General features: G+C 41.1%; 2 protein-coding genes across 7 annotated transcripts in view; one reads left to right on the top strand and one right to left on the bottom strand.

Annotated features, from left to right (window-relative positions):
* FKBP1B (FKBP prolyl isomerase 1B) overlaps positions 1 to 24,037 on the bottom strand; it is a 53,275-nt gene extending 29,238 nt beyond the window's left edge. Inside the window, exons 1-2 of one of the 5 annotated variants that reach the window (XM_083607506.1) lie at positions 23,912 to 24,037; positions 22,778 to 22,891 (exon numbers count right to left, since the gene is read on the bottom strand). The gene's annotated coding sequence lies outside the window, so the exon portion shown is untranslated. Of the gene's footprint in view, positions 1 to 22,777; positions 22,892 to 23,250; positions 23,432 to 23,467; positions 23,679 to 23,792; positions 23,811 to 23,911 lie in introns of those variants that run through there. The other 4 variants (XM_083607508.1, XM_083607507.1, XM_083607509.1 and 1 more) reach the window with 4 other exon arrangements.
* On the top strand, positions 4,033 to 21,991 carry WDCP (WD repeat and coiled coil containing). 2 transcript variants are annotated; one of them, XM_083607253.1, is made up of 3 exons: positions 4,033 to 6,073; positions 15,637 to 15,754; positions 20,258 to 21,991. In XM_083607253.1, the coding sequence occupies exons 1-3, from the start codon at positions 4,163 to 4,165 to the stop codon at positions 20,422 to 20,424; spliced, it is 2,196 nt and encodes a 731-aa protein (XP_083463379.1). In that variant the 5' UTR covers positions 4,033 to 4,162; the 3' UTR covers positions 20,425 to 21,991. The 2 variants fall into 2 exon arrangements, with proteins under 2 accessions (XP_083463379.1, XP_083463378.1); XM_083607252.1 differs by having other exon boundaries at positions 15,634 to 15,754.
* Positions 24,038 to 24,106: the final 69 nt, after the last annotated feature.

Genomic DNA, 24,106 nt, shown 5'->3' with positions numbered 1-24,106 from the left:
ACAGATTGCTATTTGTTCCGATTTAGCTCTAAAGAGCAGGTTTTCTGGGGGAAAGCAGTGGAAGAAAGGCAAAACAACTCAGACCCATACCTAGATAGCACAGGACAAGTGGAAAACTGCTCAGATCCATGCTTTCTAGTCACAGGGCAAGCGGAAGTGCGGATGAGCCCTAAGTGTAAAGCAGTTTCCTAAGAAACTGAGAAAGGAGCTCTGCTGGAGCAAATCAAGGGTTCATCTAGTCCTGCATCCCACAGCAGCTAACCACAAGTGTCATGGAATTTGGGTAAGGGATGTAGCTTGGATGCATTTCACAATCCTTGTTTGAAGTATTGGTGCACACTATTCATGATTTCTTTTTTTAAAAGAGGAGGCTATCAATGGCTGATAATCCTAAAGGCAATATACTGCCTCCATGATCAGATGTACTGCACCTCTAGATGCCATTTGCTGGGGGACAACAGCTAGACAGAGCATCTGACTAGGAAGACAGTTAAGGAAAACAGGAATTAAGGAAAATTAAGGAATTAAGGAAAACAGGATACTGAATTACACAGATCTTTGGTCTGATCCAGCTTTTTGTATGCACTTATGTTCTCTAACCAAAGGTTTTTCAAGGTTAGAATTGCCTTATATATAAGAAAGTAAATTGCACAGAATCCTATGGCAATATCAGGCTTCATACAATTCCTAAGCACAATAGGACTATAACAACTGTATGATGCAAATGACATACATATGTAATAAGTGACAGATTTCTGCCTTCACTATTTACAAAGAATTAATGCTGCAAATTTTCCCAATCCTTCTCTTGCTAGTTTAATTTAATTTTCATTAAATAAATTAAAGAAACAGTCCATAAAATCACTTTGTTTTATTCTTATTTCTTTTAAATCACTTTCCAGGAAGATTTACTTTAATATATACTGTTTACTTGCAAAAAATGGTTTGGAAACAAATACTTTCATTCCTCCATCCAATTGCCCCCCCCCCCATTCAGTAATTCAGTACTGTAAGGTTTTGAGGTCCTCTCGGGGTCTGCCCCTAGCACTCTAAGTGGTAGAAAGCTTTAAGACAGATCCAGTCCAATACATTTTGCTGCCTGGGGTGAAGGACAAGACGACAGCTCCCTCCCTTCTTCCATGTACTGAAGCCCACTAGACTGGCATTTGGATATTCCTTCAGCCCTGGTGATGGGACAGTATCCATCACTACATGAGGGCAGCAGGCTAGCTTAGGGACTGGAGAGCAGGTCACATAGCACAAACAGCTATGTTCTTCACCTCACTGTTGCCGCCTGCCCATCCCCACCTGCCACTTGAGGCAGATGTTTCACTCTACCCAACGGTAGGGCTGGCTCTGCTTTAAGAGACAGTGCAAGGAAGGAGATTGGATAGGATGGAAGCCCCCCATTCCTCCAGGAGCTGTTGGCTCCACACAGAATGAATTGGCATAGGAGCACTTTTTGACAAGCAATCCCCCTCTCCCTTATTTAGATGATGTAGTTCTTTATGGGGAACTGGCTTCAGCCACCACGCCCACTGGCAGACCAACTCTGTATTACAAAGATGTCTGCAAATGTGGCATGAGGAATGAGATCATTACCCCACTCTTACTTACCATCCTAGGCCGCCCATCTGCGGCCACATTGTCCTTTCTTTTATCAGATCAAAATGATCAGACAACAGCAAAGGTTGCCAGGTTTATCAAGCGTGCAATGAGATTAAGGGCCACTATCTGAACGATAATCTTGGTCATTTGATTGCCCTTTTTACACATTGTTGTCTTTTTAATTGTATATATTGCTTGTTTTATGTTGCTATGGCTGTTGGCTAATGCAAATAAAGTTTATCTATCAAATGTGGCATGAAGGCTGGCAACATCAACTCCATGATGCCTGGAGACAGTCAGGTCATATACCCATAGCAGTGATCAGAGGAGGAATGACCACTGGGAGGAGCTTCATCCACCCCACCTGCAACAAAACATGTCTCCTCTGTATTGGTCTGTACAGCCACAGAAGGCCCTGTAACCTGTGAGACACACACACACACACACACACACACACACACACCCTCCAAGGGTAAAAATGCTGAGAAAAGAATTTGGATGTGAGAATGTTCTCTCAAGTCTTCCATTGCAATATGTAACCTTCTACAGAGTGACATACTTTTGATGGACCACAATGCACAGACATACACACACAAAGTAATGTGCAGGAAGTGGGGGGCCTGAACAAAATGTGTTTGCTTTCAAGTTCTTTTTGTAACTTCACAAAGAGATCAAGGCCAAGCTGTGGAAATCATTGTAATAGCCCTTAAAGCTTCTAGCTTAATTTACAAGTCAAGGCTGCAGTCTGATACATGATTAGTACTGACAAGCAGCCCAATGCCTCAAGGTTTTGTGTATTGGGCTTATATTGTTATTGTTGTTGTTGTTGTTATTATTATTATGCATTGTTGCTATATTTCACCTATGTGTGATTTTACCCACATGATACTGTATATTTGAATTTAAATTATGTTCACAATATTTTTGTGAATACATTAAAAAAACAAGAAATAAAGATTTCAGGTAAAAGGAGGAGGAGGGTTGAAGTACTTCTTCTCTATGTTCCTGTGAAATATTGGTAGTGTTCAGCTGATGTATTGGTAGTATTAAATTTGAAGTCGCAACAAGGTTTATGAGATCTGAGCCCAGCTTAGCCAGGGGAACCATTGTGAATTGGAGGAAACCTGGTCCCTCCCCCCATTTCAGGTCATCGGTATATGCCACAAATAACTAAAACCATTCAAGTATTTTGTGAACAGGGAACTTTTGCAGACATGTCTGTTAAAAGGCTGCTTTAACTGTGCCTGTGAAACTGTCAGAGGCGCCATCTGGTGGCTGTTTTTACTTTTGTGAAATGATGTACTACTCCAGCCAAAGATACAGAATTGATGTACAAGCCATAATGGGATCTCGGATGAAGTGCATTTCATTTGGAATTCCTTCTGCTCTGTTGTGGGAAAGAACAGCCTATCTGCTGCACTGGGTGCCTTTTGTGTCAGTTAGTGGGTGGTTACTTTCAGCTCTACAATTCTATGAATCTATTATTCTAAATAAGGTCAGCAAGATGGGAGGCAGTTGAGGCAAGGGAGTAAAGTAAAACATGGACAAGAGATGAACTGCACTGCTTTGAGTTGGCTTCTGCAATATCTTATTCACAGCAAGAAAGAAATTCATTGCAAAGCCTTGCATCTTTTAATCATACAGTATTGTGAACATTTATTTCTCATACTCCTAAATGCTGGGATTCAGCACTCAAATGTGTGAAATAAAACTAATAAAGATAACAGTGCTTCTGAGCATGTGCAGAGCGCATTTCCTTCACCAGAAAGTAATCACAGGTAGCCCATAAGCATCTTTAATTACCATCAGTGCTTCAAGATAGTATGACTCCGGCTTGAGGCCCAGATTTTCTCTTTTTATGACCTTTTGGTTTGGATTACAGAATAAAGTGAGAAAAGAGTAAATGCAGAAGAAGAAAAGTCTGGAATCAATTGGTCTGCCACTCACAGAAACCAACACCTTATTTCTGTTGCTCTTGCTTTTGTTTCCTGTCACTCCCATTACTTGTTTGGAACTACTGGCAAAACTGAATACTACCCTTCTTTCCTTATACTTCAAGAATGTGATTAAATATTCTTAGTGTTCCCTTCAGGGGCTGTGAAAGAAAAAGTGTCAGGTCATTATTTCATGCTGCAGCTGCATTGCTTGCTAGTGCGTAAGAGCTTTCCTCCATTCAGTGAAGAGACCGTTATTCACTGAAGGTATTAAACTGCTATTTTAAACCACAGGCCCAGCCCTTAAAGAGTTAAAAATAGGCTTCCAAGAACATGTCATCTCAGAGAACAGTAATTAGCTAAACCTTATTAGATGTCACATGTGTCTGTGAGAGACACACAGAGAGAGAGCGCCTCCCCAGAAAAGAGTATGGTTAGAGCAGCTTTGATGTAGATCTATACATCAGCAGAGCTACATCGCAGAAGAAGCTTGAAAGAAGGGGCATTGCCATAGGGAAATCGGTCTTCGGTCAAGGAGCATTTGCTTTGTCAAGCTGTTCTGATGAATCCTGTGGAAAATCAACTTTGGAGCCAACCACATTAGCAAGGAGGGTTGAATAATGGAACTGGGGAAAGCGAAGCTGCTGAGAACAGGCCTTAATGCTTTGCACCAGGCCATACACCCTGTGCATGGGATTGCTTGGACAGATGGCAAGCAGGTGGCACTGACTGGCCTGCACTTTCACAACAAAGAACTGCGGTTTGGTGACTCAACGGTTATTGGTCAGTTTGAACACGTCCATGGACTTTACTGGAGCCCGTGTTACTCGTCTGACACGCCAGCCCTGCTAGCTGTTCAGCATAAGAAGCACGTCAGCATTTGGCAACTGAGCCACGTTGCCTCGGAAAAGAATAAGCTCCTGGTTTCTCAGACCTGTGAAATTGGCGAGCCTTTCCAGTTGCTTCCTCAGGGATGTGTGTGGCACCCAAAGAGGGACGTTTTGTCTGTGCTTACCAAAAGGGATGCTTCTGTTTTATATGCCGTTCGTTCAGACAACTCCAGGATTAAAGCAGATATCAAAAGCAGTGGTCTCATCCACTGTGCTTGCTGGACTAAGGATGGCCATCGCTTAGTCGTCGCTATAGGCAGCGCTCTTCACTCCTATATATGGGACGATGCCCAGAAAACATTAAACGCTTGCTCCTTTTGCCCAATATTTGACGTTGGAAGCTACATTTGTGCTATTGAAGCCACTTTGGATTTTCAAATTGCTGTGGCTACCGAACTCCCCCTTGATAAGATTTGTGGCTTAAATGCGGGCATTACATTTGAATTGCCTGTAGGAACGGAAACGGGTTCTTTAACTTCGCAGTCTACACTGGTGCTTGGGGATGAGGAATACTCTATGGATCTGCGAAGGAAGTCTATAGATTCAGACAAATCAGTAGCCGTTGATTCAGTAGCTTCATCTTCCTCGGGCCCAGTTGATTTAACCCACATCCTTTCAAATCACCGGAGATCTGATCCCAGTCCTCTCATTCCTTTGAGAAGGAAGGATTACCCTTCAGGAACTGGCCAAGATTCGTCACACTTGATCTTAGTGACTTTTGAAGGAAAGGTAACCACAACCAGGAAAGTCAGCATTCCAGGAATTTTGGTCCCTGATATAATTGCTTTTGACCTTAGAGCTCAGATTGTGGCAATAGCTTCTAACACTTGTAACATTGTTTTGGTCTACTCAGTCACCTCATCCTGCATGCCCAACATTCAGCAAATCCAACTAGAGAAAAGTGAACGACCCAAGGGTCTGTCCTTTTTGACAGAGAAACTCTTACTAGTTCTGATAGGGAAGCAGAAGTTCACTGACCCCTCACTTATCCCGTCATCTAATTCTGATAGATATATCATCCGACTGATGATCAAAGAATTAATATTTGAGGAAGAGCCATCAGCAAAATCTGATACCGCCCACAGTCTGCCATTCAGTTTTGAGTCTTCTGTGAACATTCCTGGGAAAAGAAAGTATTTTGAGAATCTTGCTGCAGAGGATCACATTGTAGGGCGGGAGCTCTTAATCCCAGGCAGAACGATTATTCAGTCACCTAGTGGCAGGAGGCGAATGCTGGAAGAAGTGAAGAGCCCTAGTTATGAGCAAAGTTCATCATCTAGTGTGAGCGATTTTGATGAGAAAAGAGTCTTAGGTGACCCATCCATTGCACTGGAAACTTTGGATGCAGAACCAATTAATCGGTCAGTAGCCCTGTTTGGTCTTGGAACGCCTACCAGGTTTTCCAATAGATCAGTTTCTTCTAAAGTGATGCAGGAAACTTTGAATTCTCCTAAAAACAGCAGCTTGGCTAATGAAAAAGGAACCAGTCAAATATCCAGGAATTTGGAAAAATTGTGTGGCAGCTTCAATGACTTACAGTTGAGACTTCTGGAACTAGTAGATTTCACAAAAAATGGAAAGAGACTATCTGTAGCTTACCCATCTTCTCAAGAACCACCTTTTGTTCACATCACCTACCAGGTAATTTATATACCATTCTCCAAAGTAGTTTGCTCTTAGAAACTTCATTACAGTTCTTAGAAACTTCATTACATGATTTTGCTTAATTAGTAAGTTTCACATGAGCTTCATGCTGTGCTTGATTTAAATGGTGAAATGATAGTTATTAGGAGCAATGGTTATGTCTGATATTCTGCACAGGAAAATCCAGACCTGTGCTTCCTTTACTGTTCAGCTTAATTGTCATTGATGTATTATATATGTCCATTTGTTCTAAGTCATCTGTTTCCAAATCTTACGGCATATTTTTTTTTACTACAAGAGATAACTGGCAGCTCTATATGTGGCTTTTGAAATGCTTTGAATCTTTTTAGAGAGAGAAGATATCAGACCAACTTCTGTAGATAAGAATATATAAGCTTCAAAGGATCATGGGTCTCACAGCATAAAAGCATTCAGGAAATATGGGATATTAATATTTGATTACATAATGAAGCAATTTAAGAAAATCAAAATCCATGGATCAAGGTTCCTGTTTCCTCAACAGCAATTCTTTTTTCCTCCCTTGCTTTTTCATGAAATAATTGTCACTATTTTATTAATTTGATTGCTAGTCAATGTTGTAGTGTTTTGTGGTACAACACTAATGGCAACAAAAATTAGTCAATAATTTAGATGTGCTGCATTAAGCAAGCTGGAGCATAAAAACCATTATTTGTATTTCTTTAATAATTCAGAGTAACTTCCATTAATATATAAAATATAGTGTAGTAGCAAGGCAGATATCTATCTTCCTCCTTCCACTCTTTTCTAAGAAACTTCTGTAGAGTTGCTATTGGGTTTTTCCTAACAAATTTTATTATTATTATGAAGCAATAGTTTTTTTAAAAAAAATATCTCTATGATATGAAGCTTGACTCTGCACTCTCTTATTCCGATGACCCAGGCAGAAAATTGTGGTGTGCTGAGGATTTTGGGGCTGCTTTGTTATTAGAGGTATAGCAGTGGAATTATTTTACGCTTTTTGTTTTGCTGTGAGTTAATTTTATCTAAACCAGTCCATCCAGAGTGTAAATGAGATATTTGCTCTGGGAGCTGCTTCCGCTGCCATTAATCCTTCCAACTCATGGTTGACTTTTCAACTACTGTTGTTGCCTTCCTCTTCCTCCTCTTCCATTCCACCCCGCTCCACCCACACAACCACTCCAGGGGTGCATTTTTCAGGCCTGGATAAAGTCACTTTGCCAGCCTTTAAGCACAGCTGCTTTTAAAGCAGAAGCTACTCAAAGAGTAGGGCTATGTACCTGTCATGGGGGTGCCTTATTGCGCCCCCTCAAAAATATGCAGCTGGGGCCATGCCCCCCGGCTCCCCCCCCCCCCCCCCGCCCACCTATGCTTGTGTTTCCCAGTGACCAGGCTCAGGCTAGCAAATAGGAGTGAAAAACCCACAAAACTTTTTTGAGGGGGCCAAACGCCCACAAAGTTAATGGGCATTTCCATTCAAATGGGTGTGTGTGTGTGCACTGCATCATGTGATTATGTAGAGTGGGGCTTACCTGGGTCCCCACAATATTTTATTTAAGTTGGCATCCCTGACCTTGCCATAGCTGTCAACTTTTCCTTTTTCTTGTGAGGAATCCTATTCGGAATAAGGGAATTTCCCTTAAGAAAAGGGAAAAGTTGACAGCTATGGACCTTGCACCTGGGATAGGTATAAGTAGGAACCTAGATACATCGGGCTGGTCTGCACCGATGGCTCTTTGATGCAGATTGTCATGTCAGTAATCTCTAACGTGCTTTTCCCACACTGAATTGTGGGTTGTCTTTTGGCTCAAGTAACTTACAAATAAATAAATGAATACATAGATGTAGTCTAATACAAATTAATGCTTTGCTGATGGTAAAAAAGGAGAGGCCTTGGGGATCTCTAGGAGTCATGGTTGTACAAGACACAGTTGTACAAGTTAGTGGGGATTCCTGAATGGGTTGGATGTGAACAAAATAAATTGTGGAGTGTGCCTGACAGTCAAGGAGGAGGGCTGAAGCAATGGCTGAAATGAAATGAAGGGAACTGCAATAAGTTTTTTCCTCCAATCTAAAACACAGAAGCCTGCAATACAGATAATAATACTTAATGCTTTTGATGAAGACTTGCAAAGTGTGAGAATGCTCATTCATGGTGGGCCATGAATGCAACAGACATGTACTTTTTTTGTATGTAAATAGCAGCCAAGAATCTTGATTCTGCCTGACACAGTTCAGCAATTTTGTGGGAAGCAATATTGTGGGAGAGAAAGAGCTAAGTTCCTGCTCTCTTCCACTAATGGTCCCAAGCCTACTTTGCAGTGGTTGCATATGTTAATTGCCTTCATGCAGTTAACATCCCTTCAAGTTTGGCCCTTAAAAGCAATATATATATATATAGTGGGAGCATGCTGTTAGTCCAAATGGACTAGCATGTTCCCACGTGACATTAGACTTCAGTGAGCCCACTACCACGTGCAGCTTCTAAGATGGGTTGCTGTGGAAGGGCTGCGTAGGTGCCCATTGATGCAGCAAACCACTGTTGCCCACTGCTGACTACCTTGACCCTGTTAACCCATTCATCTCACTCCTTGATGGACCCTTGGGCACCCTGTGCGGGTGGGTGGGGTGGTAGTGCTTGGCTCCAATCCTGCCCCACGTTAACCACACTGCAATGGCTAACCCAAAGGCCCAGGTGAGTGACTAGTGTCAGAAGCATGAGTTGTCAGGGTCAGGCCATTCAGCAATCAGTTCTTCTGACCAGATATTTTTTTTCCAAGCTGGAACGCACCAGAACTCAGTTCTGGCACCTCTCAGATGGGCGACATTGCCATTATAAGAGAACAAGGCACCTCTTTTTCTAGAAAAATAGCACTGCTTCTGACCATGCTGACCCCTTAGGGTAGACCTGCATACACAAGCAATGGTGTGAATGTGAAACATATATGGCATCTCTTCTGTACCATTACTTTGCCTCCCAATGTAACATCCAAGAGTCATTTTACATATTGTGCAGAATGATGATTGTGCTTGTTTACTGCAGGGAAGCATTAAAAAACATAACTTGCCCACTTGCTGTCCAATTTTCTTTCACTTAATTTAAGATGTACCTTTATATTATAGGGGAAATCTGTAATTGTGATCTTCTAATAGCAGTCACAAGGGCCCCTGAATCAGATTGGGACTCTTTAAGGCGCGCGCACACACACATTTTCTGTTTTCCCAGTTAAAATACAGAAAGAAGGGGGGGGAGAGATGCCATTTGCCCTGCAGGACAGGATCTTACCCTTACCAGAAATTGTGCTTCAGCATTCTGCACTAACTCAGGTTTCTGGACCAAACAAGGGAAGTCCCACATAGATTGTATTGCAGTAATCCAGTCTTGAAGTTACCAGTGTCTGATCTACAGTGGTCAAGCTATCCTGGTCCAGGAATGGCTGCAGCTGATAAAAGGTGCTTCTAGCCACCAAGACTACCTGATACGAAGCTGCACTAGCCAAAAGCCAGGGCACATCATTCTGTACTAGCTGCAATTTTTGAATCAGACTCAAGGGCAGCCCTACGTAGCATGCATTGCTATACTGCATTCTAAAGGTTACCAGTGGCTGCACCACTGTAGCCAAACTATCCCTGTCTAGGAACATACGTAGCTGGCATACCAGCTGAAGTTGGAAGAAAGCACTCTTTCACAAATCCAGTGTTTCTCCCATCCTCCAAATAGTACCCATCCCCATTATGCAAGGTTCATTCCAACTCCTCACCATTTTCCCACTGCTTGACATTCACCTCTAAGGTGACCTGCTGCTACCCTGAAGTTTTATCTTGAAAGAGCTGCCATCTAGGTAGCTTATGCTCTTCTAGGCTGCAGGAAACGCTGTGCACCTCACAAGGACAGAGACTGCAAACAAACTAGGCAATTGTGATGGTGGCTGGATCTCATCTCCTGTATACCCTCAGAGGGCAATTCCCACTCACGACATTTTGCAGTCTACTTTAGAAATAAAGCAATGTTTTTACAAACATATTCTTTTAACCAAAGCATCTGAATGAAAATAGCTAATTATTTTGTGAAAATTTGTTTCCTACTATCCTCTATGGACCTTAGCAGCCTCCTCCCCAATCTGCAATCCTAGGATAAATAGGCTGGCCTGCCTTGTTCCCGCAATGTTAAGGGTTGTTGAAGCTATGTGTGTAATCACTATAGAAATCTTTATTCTCATTGTGCAGTTCAGTTAACATGGAAGTATAGTCCTCTCCCACACCTTGTATCTAAGCCTGAAATATAGGAAGCAACCTTAGATAGAGTCAGCATTGGGCTATGCAGCTCAGTGTTTTTCAACTAGAATATATTAATATATACAGTGGTACCTCGGGTTACATATGCTTCAAGTTACATACGCTTCAGGTTACAGACTCCGCTAACCCAGAAATAGTACCTCGGGTTAAGAACTTTGCTTCAGGATGAGAACAGAAATTGTGCTCCGGCAGTGCAGCAGCAGTGGGAGGCCCCATTAGCTAAAGTGGTGCTTCAGGTTAAGAACAGTTTCAGGTTAAGAACAGACCTCTGGAACGAATTAAGTACTTAACCCGAGGTACCACTGTAAAAGTAAGAAATTTTGCATATGGAAGGTGAGAAGTTCATACACAGCTTATTGTGTGATCCTTGAATCATCAGAGGTGCATAGTGGTTTGGCACTATTTTGAAAATTCAAATAAAATCCTTTACTTAAGGATAAGTAAATTACAGACATGTATAATATAAGATGATACTAAAGAACCAGGGGAGGGAATCAGAAGTGAAGCAACCTGTTCCAGTACTGGATCTGAGACCTTCCGCATGCAAAGCTTGTGCTCTGTTGCTAAGCTGTGGCCATTCCCAAAGGATGTGGGGAATCAGAACTGGACACAAAATATAGTGCAAACCAGTGCTACTCAAAGTAGTGGTCCGTGGACCGGCACCAGTCCGCAGGCTATTGGCTGCTGGTCCCTGGTGAATACACAACAGCCTGGGTGGGATGTTTCAGGGACCAAATATGGTACTGATCCCTGGTACATTGGGATGGGGTGGGGGAAATTGCTGGTTCACAACATCAAATAGCTTGAGAAGCACTGGTGCAAACAACACATGCTAAACACAACAATAAGCACAGAGGTCCAAGCAAAAAGTGCAAGCACACAATTCAGACTGCACATTATGTTAGCCTGATTACTGCTTCTTCCTTGTAATGGACCCAGCCACAGGATGGGGGGATCTATAGCAGAGGAGTGCTTAACCACCCTTGCTGATGCACCCTCATTTCATGCTTTGCTGTGTCTTGTAGAGTGCAAGGCTTTCTTTAGGGAAATAAACAAAAATCAGTGTGTGTGATGAATTAATTTAGAATTAGAAGAAACAGTTGTGGTTTGGACAAAGTTGACAGAGTTGGGAATAAGTGTGTATGCCATGAGCAACTGAGGGAAATTATTGTAATAATGCACATCTCTAAGTCGGTAAGGAAGAAGATATTTGGTATAAACAGCTATTACAATGTCCTATTTAAGAGACACCGAGGAGCTGAAGACGTTTAATGTACAGCATCGAACCCTCTTTTTGCTGGCAGTGATCATTTGCTCCATCAACAGTAAATGAAACAGAATAGGAAGGTAAATTTAGGGAAGTGTGTTAAATGTACACAATAAAGTTGAGAAAGATAAGAGGCAAACTTGTGATAAACAGTGAGAGGGTAGAGGACAGAGAGGAAGGAGAGACTGGAGAAGTCAATAAACTGAGCCAAGGAGCAGGTGAATCATCACAGAGGTCATCTTTAATAAATCCACAAACCATTCTTATAATCGGGAAGGCAATTTTGAACTAGATTGAAAACATAAAAGGAGTCATGAAAACTGATGAAAGATGAGGGCGATATGGCTCAGCTTTATAGTGTGATAGACTAGTCAGACAGTTTTGAAAGCAAGATTTAAAAAGCCTGTTAAGAAGTAGTCAAAACAGAGGATTAAAGCTTGGAGGCATTAAAGCCCAAGAGGACGGGGTGAAGAAAGGGCGCGTTCTAATAACGTTCTGATGAGGCTGAGCACCCACAAATAGAAATTCTGAATGAAAAACAGTACTGTGTATTTCAAAATTAGAAGCACAGACTTCTTACTTAGATTAAAGTCCTGGTTACTAATTCTGTGAAGGTCCTGGTTACTAATTCTATGAAGTTCCATAAAAGTTCCTTCCTCTCTAGCTGGTAACCTGATTAATCATTCAACTAGACTCTCTTCAGGGGATAATAGTGTTCTGTTTGGTAAAGAGCCTCATTACTGTGATTTATGTGTATGGTGTTAGTAGCTTGCTAACTTTTGAAAATGAAAGAGTCTTGTCTTTGAAGCTAAACAAGTAGAGAGAAGCAGGAGAGATCTTTAAAGAATGTTACAGTGGGTAGATTTGACCGGGGGGGGCAGGAGGGAGCCGAGGGGGCTGCCCAGCGCAGCTGAGACCTGACACACATGGTGGTGGCACCAGTCATAGTGCAAGAAACGTGTGGCGAGCCGTGCCAAGGCACCGAAAGGGGCAGGAAGCAAGAGGGTGCTCCACCCCATCAGAGGAAGGCCTGACCAGCTGCCTGCTCTCCATGCGCAACCCATCCAGCCACCCAGGGGCCGTGCATGCTGCTCACACTGTGCAATACCAGACCAGAAAAGGGAACCACCTTCCTCCCAGTCTCATGGCACCTTCGGGACTTCTGCAGCCCAGCTGTGCCTGGGCCAACAGCCCCTGCTGCCCGCCCCCCACCCCATGCTACAACTCCAATTATATTTATTTGCCAAGCATTTTCTGATCAGTTATAGTCTTGTCTGCTGTATCTGTACATTGCATTTTGTTTAATGTGGTTTGGTTGAATTTCTTTAAATGTTTTAAATAGTTGCTTCTAACTGTGTTTACTGATAATTTTATTATTTTATTCTTTTTGTAAACTGCTTTGAGGTTTTTTAGTTAAACAGTGTATAAATTTTATGAAATAAATAAATAAGAAAAAAAGTGTACTATCATAAGTAAGAAAACACAGTATTACTGAAATCTAATAGTGACTCTGCGTGATTGTAGTGATGGTATATCCAAGATATCCTTTGATTGCTCATTCTTGATGTTGTTTGTGCTGTACTTTTGTACTGTTTTATTGTTGTTAGCCACCCTGAGCCCGGCTTCGGCTGGGGAGGGCGGGATATAAATAAAATTTTATTATTATTATTATTATTATTATTATTATTATTATTATTATTATTATTGATGGCTTGTGCTCCTGAAGCTATTGGGGCAGTCATACATGATCCCGCTGTCAACAGCATTTGCACCAGCAAAGGTTATTTATTTATTTAGAGCATTTGTGTTCTTTGTCCAAAAAATCTCCCAGAGCAGCTTACATACAACAAAAACAAGACAGTCCCTACCCGCAGGCTTGGGGGAAGGGGGGAAAGCTAACACACAAGTGGAAAGTAGGGCTGCCATACGTCTGGATTTTCCCAGACAGTACCAGGATTTCAAAGGCGGTATTGACTTCCAGGGGAATTTCCGAAAGGCGGAGCTTAGTCTTGGATTTTAGGCCAATCAATTGAAAAATCATGTGGGTTTTGGGGTCTTCCTAAAAAAACAACCATTCAACAACTTTCAGGGTGTCCTGGTTTTTACTTTTTGAAACATGGCAACCCTAGGGGAAAGGGACAGGGGAGAGAAGAGAAAAATCAAAATTCAGGCACTCCATTTCAAATACAACCAACCTCTTTTAATCAGTTGCTTTTGATAACTTATACAACATTTTGCGTGTTAAGAAAGCTTAATGGGTTTTTCCTCCTCTATAAATGCACAGTCCGTCACGTAAGAGAAAATGAGAATCTGTGCCAAGGTAGTGGTTATTACCTGTGACATCCTCTCACAGAAAGTAAAATCTTCAACCATTCATGGTGCCTACCTCCCCTTTCCTTTACAATATTTCTATTCAGAATGTATAGTATGTGGTTAAGGTTTCAGTCTGAACTACTAGAAAAGATTTGGATTCTGTTTGCAGAAGCATAAAGGCAGCTTCTGATGAGGTGGTGAAGCTGTTGGTAAGGTTAACAACATAATGGCATATTCCCACATGAAAAACTAGCATGCAATGAAGGATAGGCTTTTGATCTCAGGTTCCTTCCCTATGTACACAATATTTATTGTACAAAGGAGCATTCAACCATGCGAGACCCTACCTGCTTATGAAATAGTATAAACCAGACACAGATTTACCACATTTTCCTGCTGTTTGTGAGAACTAGACCACTGTGACGCTGTATACTGTACATCAGAAAACACAAATATAAAAACGGCCTTTAACTGAAAGAAAATGCACATAAGAGGAGGGTGCTTATAGGATTTTGCATGGTGCGTAGGTGCCCATTGATGCAGCAAAACTATCTAAGACGCTGACAGAGCAAGTGAACCTGAGTAGAAACCAGCATCTGTGCGCTAAAGGAGATTAGGAGACATTTATTTGTACTGAAGGTTAATTAAGATGAGGAACAGATTACTAAAAACAGAAACAGAAGATGCAGCTGTGAGTCTGCTGAAAGGGAATGTTGGTATAAGTTTTCAGTATCAGAATGGAAACACTGCAGAACCACAGCAGAATGAGATCTATATTACTTTGATGGTCCTGATTATTTTCCCGTTAAAATGCCTGTGACACTGCATTTTATTTCTTGTTTAATATCTGGAGGACTAAATAGGATGTTGATGTGATTTACGGATGGTGCTAAATTGAGAAGTGTTGCAAACAAATACCAATTACTTAGTGGTGAGGGAATAGGATGAGCCCTGGATTGGTTAGGAAGTAATGGAGTGAACTCCAAACAGTGTGATCCTCAGCACTTTTACTGAGAATCATAGCATGTTGACTGGGGACTACCTTGTGTATTTAATGCTGAAGCCAAAATGAGTAAAGAAAGGGGGGGAGAGATTTAATAGCAAAACCAGTCTCTTTATTTCCAAGCAGGAATGTGTGGGGTGTTAGGGAAGGGGAAGTACTTCTGGTGGGGAATAGGTCATGCTACTTCTGGAGTAGTTTATCCACCCTGCACTCAGCTCTCACCTGTGGCTCCTGGAAGCTGTCAGTATGCAACAGTGGCAACACCGCAGAAATTACTTTGTCTGGCTAAACCAGGTGAGGGTAGCCAATGGGTCTTAAACCCTCCACGCTACTGGTCCAGATCACTACATTTACACACATGCTCTTGAAGTCACCATCTCTAGCCTGAGATGACTGAGCCAGCAGCATTCAGAGACTCACAACAACACCTGAGTGATCCTAGCAGGGTTGTAGCCCCATACTTTGGGAAATCCTGAACCTTTCTTTAAAAAAAAAAAGAAGTCTCTTATAAACAAGTTGTTTTTGTGCTGTCCCCACCCCTTACTTTTGGGCATGTGAAAATATAGAAAGCAGAATTCATGAAAATTGCTGATTCATAGGGCTAATTAACAATAATTAATGTAAATGTGACCAATATTCTAACAAGATGTTTATCCCTATATGTTTATGTGCCTGAAGAAGCATTTTTCAAACGGAGCTATAGCTGAAGAAACAAGAACTGTTCTCCTGTGTGATGGCAAGGTTCATCTGAATTTAGTCCAACGACTTTTTGATCTGCCTATTGTTGAAATGAAACATGGTAAGTTCTCTATTACTATAATAATAATAATTTTATTATTTATACCCCACCCGACTGGGTTGCCCCAGCCACTCTCTCTCTCTCTTTTAAAAAATGCAAGTGTTTATTATAGTAGGTAGTACTTTTGGGGAACATAAGTTGTGCTATTAAGGGATTGTTTACATGTACATCCTCCAATGTGATGGAAGTTTAACTGAGTTCTATTCCCTTTCCTGGCAACCTTATTCTCCTGAGTGCATCTCAACACTTGCCTGACACTGATCAAGCCCTACTCAGTTGGTTCACAGGTATCATGACCTATATCTACAATAGATGGTCAGTTTAATCCTCATGTTTTTTCAGCAGAATGTTGTTTCTACCATTGATAGGGACCTTCTTGTTTTGTCTCAATGTCTGTCCTTAGTCATATATTAGTTGACTATGTCCAGAAATATGCTACATATTAGTAGGGTTCCCTTCTTGCAGCAGAGCACCCAATCAAGCTACTAATTCTCACCTGGGTCTAATGTCATGTAGCATAAATGGGGAAGTTTAATATTTAGCATGATTGTTCAGCAATCCCACAACCGAAACAGGCTGGTTGCTGCCTTTGTTTACTGGATTAAGTCGAAAAACAAAACTCATAGGAAAGATTTCCTAACAGGTTTGCTGACAATTGAATGCCTTTCTCTTATCAGATACAGACACCATATACTCAGTGATACTTAAAACAGGTGTATCAATTTGTTATGCTCTGGATTAGTTTAATCTACGCTGAGAACAGAAGGAGCTCACCAACATAATCTTCCAAACTCCCACCTTTGATTTACTTGTGAAGGTAGCGAGCAGTCAGGAAAAGACAGATCTTTATACATGGCTTCTTTGTTCATGCCTCTATGTATTCAATGATTTAACAACTTCAGCAGCAGCTCAACCATTTTCAGCCTATAATGTTTTCTGCAAGTAGCTTTATCATATACTGTAAATATATACACAATACATTGAGGACACAGGGATTGTCCACACTTTTGCTTGTTCCATACCTAGAATGGGTCTGTGCGGTTTTCTACGTGCCCCATGCTTTCTAGCATGGGTCCAAGCAGTTTTGCCTTTGCACCACCACTTTCCCCCAGAAAACCCACTGTTTAGCATTAAATTGGAACAAATGGCAATCCACAGATAAATGTATAGCTGTTTGTTCCAAATCAGCACTGAAGATCGCAAAAGAGGTGGGGCAGATGGAGGCGTGGAAAACCCATGGGCACAGCAGGAAGGGGGCAGCTGCTCCCCAATCAAGTAAATAAATAAGAATAATTGACAGACCAATTGTGTCGCAAATAACTCAGTCCTGCACCCCCCCTAAAATAAATCCTGGCTATGCCAATGGATAACCCCCAAGCGAGAAAAGACAGAAAGAGAAGAAAGTGGAACTAAACGGTAGGGCATATAGGAAGGGGTTAACATCACTAGTTTTTGCTACATCATTTATTTATTTAGTATACTCAAGAGATACAGTAAAATTACCCACTCTCAGAGGAGCCTGCCCTTTCTGTCTTGGAATGAGTAGTTGCTCTTGGCTTACCTCTGATGAAGTCACGAAGCATCATAGTAATAAGCATTGGACAAAAACATTCTCTCAGGCGTACAATCTATGTGGCCTTTTAAACTGTGTGTGGGTTTTTTGTTTTGTTTGTTACTATGTTATGTATTTTTGTGTTTTTATATCATAAACCACCCTGCGATCTCAATGGGCAGTATAGAATGGGCAGTATAATTAATAATAATAATAATAACTTGAAGGGAAACATAGGGGCAGACACTTTTAAGGTTAGGTAACTATTGAGTGTTCTCATAGCTTTGCTTTTTGAATGCAAGTGAGAGTCCAACTTTAATTAAGGAAAAATGTATATCTTTAGGAAACACTGCCCCAGTCCCATACAAAACACAATGTGAAGTTGAACATATCATTTTGAATGTAGAATTTTAATTCATTAAGGAAAACTGTCCTTTCCTCCTTTTTAAAGAGTTATGTGAGCACTTAATCACCCATACTTTCATATACTATGGCTTAGATCAGGCATAGGCAAACTCAGCCCTCCAGATGTTTTAGGACTACAACTCCCACCATCCCTAGCTAATAGGATCAGTGGTCAGGGATGATGGGAGTTGTAGTCCCAAAACATCTGGAGGGCCGAGTTTGCCTATGCCTGGCTTAGATATTAAGATTAACTTGCATTCAACTTTCTTTAGGTTTTCCATTCTATGCTCCTCCATGCTACCTTCTGTACCCCATAACAAGCCTCTCTGAAGGAGAAGGGTTGTTGGCAGGGTTGCTGGAGGAGTGGAATTGCCCCAAACTGGGCAAAAACTGGTAAAAGCCGCAGTTGTCCAACTCGGACAACTAATAAATCTTAACTCTTTAGTTATACTCTGAAATAAAAAATAATTATTGATATTATATTCTTATTAGGCCAACCATGTTTAGAAATTACTAAAGCTTTTTAACCCTTCAGTCACATCCTCGCCTATCCAGATACTGTATACGTCAATTTACAATCTAGATTTGTTAAATGCTTTCTCCCTGCTAAATGAATTCTGTACATGCCAACTCAGAAACCAGCTGTTTTACTGGAAGAACTTCTTTCATGGGTCCAGGAGAGGAACATTCTACCGTTAGAACAGATTGGCTTCCGAAAGTCAGCATCAACCATGGACCACTGTCTAACTCTTTATCACCTTGCCAGTAAATACACATAATAACATTTATCTGTACCCAATGCAGAGTGTTAAATAAACTATTTTGGAAGTAACCCCCCCCCCATGTTTTACATATAAGGTTAGCGATGTAATTGCGTAGGTTTACATGACACACACAAACACCCAAGCACAGGGTAGTTTATAGAATCAAAAGTCTGTCCAGAATTAGAAAGAAAGCATTAACTGCAAAAGATTAAAAGTTCATGCTTGGTAACAGTAATCTTCTTATGACGCGACAGACAACACGAAACAGCAAAGCAACATGTGTAGGTGTTTAATTAATAGATTTAATAAAAAGAACTTTCTGTACTTTCAGATACAGTATTATAAGGAAACAACACATTTGTTTTGCTTTAATTGGTCAAATTGGAGTGCACAGTTTATTATTTCCCACCAAACCTTATTGGGTACAAGATACCATCATCTATAAAAGGTAGCTGTTCTGATTATAGGCATGCACATTAAACACACACACACACCTGCTCTTGGTAGAAATTAAAGCTAATGAAGTTCTAAAACACAAATGTCTTAGCTCCTTTGTTTTAAATTCAGAAATTAACTTGAACTGTGAATTGGATAGATTTGACCCATGCATAAAGCAGATCAATTGGCTTGGTTTGCACGTTATGGTAAGCCATGGCCTGAAACAAACAATGTCTTAGGGCTCACCCACACTTCTGCTTGTCCTGCCACTTTCCTCTGGGAAACCCACTCTCTACAGCTGAATCAGAGCGAACGTCAATAGGGTTTTCCATGGATTGACATTTGCTCCGATTCAGTGGTAAAGAGCAGGTTTTCTCAGGGAAAGCAGTGAGGCAAATGGAAAGCCGTGCACAGAAAGCACAGGACAAGCAGAAAACTTCTCTGGCCCTTGCTTTTTAGGAGTGGGACAAGCAAAGTGTAGATGAGCCCTTATTACCATGACAATGTGCTGGTGGAAACACTTCAATTTTTGCCCACTCAGGTGCTCCCTTTGCAAAGCCAGGAGTACAAAAATAACAGCAATGCCCTAGCATTACTTGCAAAGCAGCACTCATTGTTTGTTTATCTCCAAACAAACCATAGGTGGCAGCCAAAGTTTGTTCTTGAATTACCTATACATAATTATGATTTCACATGCAGAAGTTTCTCTAAACACAACTTGACTTCACATGCATATTCCTGCATGAGAAAAAATTCCACACGCCAAAGAGGTTTCTCAGAGTTTAACTTGAGAAAGTGTACAAGGAGCCTTTGAATAGACTTATGAGTTCAATCTGCCCCGCACAAACACACCAATTCTCCATGCAAAGCTAGTGGAACAAAGAGGGTAAAGTATACATGTTCAATATTTTTACTAGGAAATCATCCCTGAATGTTAAAATTTTTAGTTAATCCTAGAAAAGTCTTGATATGTGAGTTGAAATCATGGTAAATAAAAAACATAATAAACTGGTGCTTCATTGTCAGTTTTCCCCGGGCCCTTGGTGTACACATTTTCCAGTTATGAGGTTTAGTTGTTCCTTCTCCTGCCCCCTTCCCCATTACCATGCCAGAACAAGTGGAGCCAATGAAAATACCAAAAAGGAAAAAAAATACTGATAAATGGTTTGTCCATCTTGGTTCAAAAGCTACATCAGCATGGTAACCCATTAAGCTTTGCAACACTGTAGGAAGAACCTATGAAAAAGACATGAACAAAACATGAATTTAGGGTGAATGCTAACATTTACGTAGGCAATTGCATTCCCAACATAACACTGATGCTTTCCTTTCCTTTCCCTTTAGGTTCTTCTTGGATTGTTCTTACTGCAGATGGTGAAGGTTTTATACCATTAACATTTAAGGCAAAGCAAGAGATCATCATAAGGGAAGGGAGTGATAGTTTGGAAGCCTGTGGAAGTCACTCCTTCAAAAGAAACATTTCTTCGCAACCACCGAGCAGTGTGACATAATGAGGCAAACCAAAAAAAGATGTTCTTCAACATAAATAACTGCATGAGTAGAAAATGATCAGCAGGATTTTTGACTGCATTTTAAACTATAACTCATGTGGCTTGTGTTCCATGGTAGCTAGTCCTCCTCACAGTAATCTACTGGATCAGATCTAGTATGTCATGTCTGTATCCACTGAGGCTACAGACTGAGATTCCTGGCACTGAAAAGGAGAATACTGAACTAAAAGTAATGTCACGACAATGGGTAAATATTGACATATTCAGATTTGGTATATATTCTGTGCATGAAAAGTTAGCATTAATGAAGTTCATGTTTGCTAAAGAAAGGCTAAGTTTGGTAGGCTGACTAACTTGCCCTAAGGATTCTGGGGGTGTGAAAAACATGCACTCGTTTGGAGTCTACACAATGCCAAGATGCTGGTGCAGAATGGTTTGGTCTGTTTTAATTTTTCATGTGGCAAAGCTTCTCCCTAGATTATACTAAAGAACATCAAGAAACAACAAAGCGAAGAAGAAAAAAATACAATGGTGTGGTTACTAACTTCTAGTGAGTACAACTCATTCACAGGAAATGCCCATTGGCAGAAAGAAATGGAAGCAGATTTCACCAATATCTCCTTCCCACAGCAGCTTCCTGTGCCCTGTGGTGTAGTGGCTAGAGCGCTGGACTAGGACCTAGGAAAACCAGGGATCAAATATCCACTTAGCCATGAACCTACCTGGTTTCTGACCTAGAAGAAATATGAGTACCTTTGAGGAAAGGTGGGATATAATGGTAACATTAAAAAATTGTGAGACCTTCTGACATACAGGTGGCGATTTGGGCTGCAGAGGAAAATGAGAACTGGCAAAAAACCTCCCCCTTTGGCCTGTTAGTTCTGCTCTAGGCAACTCTAGATCCAGTCCATATGTGTTTATTTTGCCACAAATGCAGTGAGATTGACACATGTGCATTTATTATAAATGACATAACAAAATGTATGTGTTCTACCTTTTTCCTACATGAAACTGAATTATGAAGCAATTATTAGACTGTACAGTGTTACTTAATTAATTATTTTTTTACACAATGCATAATGGTTTCTGTAAACCTTTTCTTTATTCCTGACAACCGCATTCATACAGTCTACACATACGATGAAACTCATATGGCAGAATATAAATTGTTGCTGAGAATCCCCTTCCGGTTGTTATTCTAGCATTTCAAGTTTCTCCCATACGTAAGACTAACTGGCCTATATTTCCACTCTGTCTATGAGCCAAACTGAATGTGACATGGAACATCTCCTTGGTTACTTGTATGCTTTTCCACATGAGACAAATCAACGCTTTGAGTGATTTAAATTAGGAAAATGATGTGTGGAGAAGGATTAAAAAGTAAAACCCTTCTCCTAGCACCATGGCCCCTGTCCAAACTGGGGCGAGGGTGGGATTTACTGCTTTTAATTAGGAAAAAAATGGAATATCCTATTATCATCTCTCTTATACTGCATCTAGTTTGGCTCTTAGTCTAAACTAAGTTTACAGTGGCTCAAAGTCTAAGACGATTTATACTGAAGTCCTAACAGATAAAAAAAAAATTTCTCCAGAGTTCAGTACAAAGGTATGCTTACATTACAAGCTTAAATTGATTTCAGTGACATAGCTTCCCTTCCCAGAACATTGGAAATTGTAGTTCTGTGTTGCTGTGAAGGCTGCCACAGAATGTCTGAACCCTTGGAAGAACATTTCTAGAGTTCTGTGGCCAAAGTAAGGACAGCTAAAAGCAATCAACCAATTTCTTTCTACCTGTAGCATTATACTGTAAAACAAGAATTCTGTGGATCTTGAAATTAAAAAGAAGTAACTTTAGATTATTATTTTTTCCAAAGCTTCTATTTTTGGACTTTTGATATGAAGGCAGCTTGCTTTCGATTACTGAAGATGAGGCACTACCAGCCTGATTATGAACGAACTGCCATAATTTATGAGAGACTTTACATATATTGTGCAATGTGACATTCGCTAGCATATATATATTTTCTCTACTTGTATTATATATTTACATAGTTAAAACAGAATTTTCAAGAAGTTATGCTGCATCTGTGCCAGCAAATATATATATTTTTATAAACACGAGAGATGTATCTACAGACAAATATGCAGATTATTAAATGTGTCTAATTCATGCCATGGAGTTATTATGCTTGTTATTTGGAAGGAGGGACTTACTCATTTCCTTAAGTAGTGGGTTGCTGCTTTTAAAAATATGATCCAGTATATTACCTGTGATGGTTCATCCATATAATTTGGGATACATATAGGGGAAGAAACTAGCCCTTTCTCCTCTAACTGTAATTCTAAGTCTTACCTCTTCTCCCTCACTGTGGCTTATTCAATATTTGCTCGGAATATTGTTCTTCCTTCCGCTACCATGTCTTTGCTCCACCACAAGCCTCCAAGAGTCCTTGGGAGAAGGCTGCACCTTTTCACAAAACAGCAAAAATGACAGGGGGTTTCATTCTGACATTGATTTGATATTATTTCTAATAATTTCTAAACAGGGAGAGATGTGTTTAGTCTTTTGCCGCAAGAGCAAGAGTCCTGCGGCCCCTTAAAGACTAGCAAATATGACATAAAATGTTCACCATCAGATTGTTATCCCCTTGTTCCAGGTAACACAACATATATAGTAAGGTTACATGTGTGAAAAGAGCTCAGAGGTACTGAAAAAGCACAGACAGCAATAAACCACGGGGTTTCATAAACGCACAGGGAAAGTCAATTCATCTGAACCCGTTCTTAATAATGGCAAAAAGGTGAGAGGAGACCTTCATAGCTTACCAAAAAAGGGGCCAAGACAAACAGGAAAAACACCCAGAGCGCCTCCATTTAAAGACCTCCCACAGACCCAAGGACTGCACATGTGTGTCTTCTTATTTGCTGTACACTTGTTTATTAAATTCAGCGGTTGTTTTTTACCAGGACGAGAGTTTCAGAGGCAGAGCTAGCTACCTACACATGTAACCTGCTATTTCTACGGAGGTCGGGTTATACTCACAGCAACCTTACGCGCTAGGACGGAGACTAGCGGCCTGCGCCCATGTGTATATAAAGCCCAGGACTTGTCCCCCGACCCAGAAACGTGGGAACTGTGGTGTGTTAAAATGTTGGGAACTGTAGCTCTGGAAGGGGGTGAATTATAGCTTCTGACATTCTTGGTGGTGGTGTTTGGTGCGTTTGGTCAACCTCAGCCTGACGCGCTTCGGGGCCGAATGGGCGTTTGAGGCAGGCTTTCAAGCCGCGGTCGCCTGTGAGGGAAAACGCCAGTATATATATATATATATATATATGTATATAGACCTAATGGCCAGGGGTCCCTTTACCTTTATATGTATGTAAGTATACACACAGCATACACACAGAGTATACACACAGAGCACTTGTTTTTATTGTCAGGCACATAAAATGTATTGAGAAGCTTACGAGCTCCTAATGAACAAACCGGGGAAGGTTGCCTCATAACGGCCAAATGAAGCCCCGCGGACGAGGCGGGACCAGCGCGTCTCCTGGCCCCGCCTCCCTGTCAGAAATTCTCCTCACGAACCGCACGCGCCGCCTGCCACCCAACCGCATAGGAGAAGCTTAAGCCACGTGAGCGAGGCCTCAAAAAAAGGGGGGGAGGGGAAAGCAGCTCCCT

The sequence above is a fragment of the Podarcis filfolensis genome (genome assembly GCF_964270895.1).
Source record: "Podarcis filfolensis genome assembly, chromosome: 3".
NCBI classification, from domain to species: domain Eukaryota; kingdom Metazoa; phylum Chordata; class Lepidosauria; order Squamata; family Lacertidae; genus Podarcis; species Podarcis filfolensis.
The sequence above is the reverse complement of the archived record's forward strand: the minus strand, read 5'-3'. Positions and strand labels throughout refer to the sequence as shown.

Coding starts and splice junctions, on each gene's coding strand:
- WDCP (XM_083607252.1), top strand. CDS start 4,163: ATGGAACTGGGGAAAGCGAAGCTGCTGAGAACAGGCCTTAATGCTTTG. Junction 6,074..15,633: donor TTGTTCACATCACCTACCAG/GTAATTTATATA, acceptor ATGTGCCTGAAG/AAGCATTTTTCAAACGGAGC. Junction 15,755..20,257: donor TATTGTTGAAATGAAACATG/GTAAGTTCTCTA, acceptor CTTTCCCTTTAG/GTTCTTCTTGGATTGTTCTT.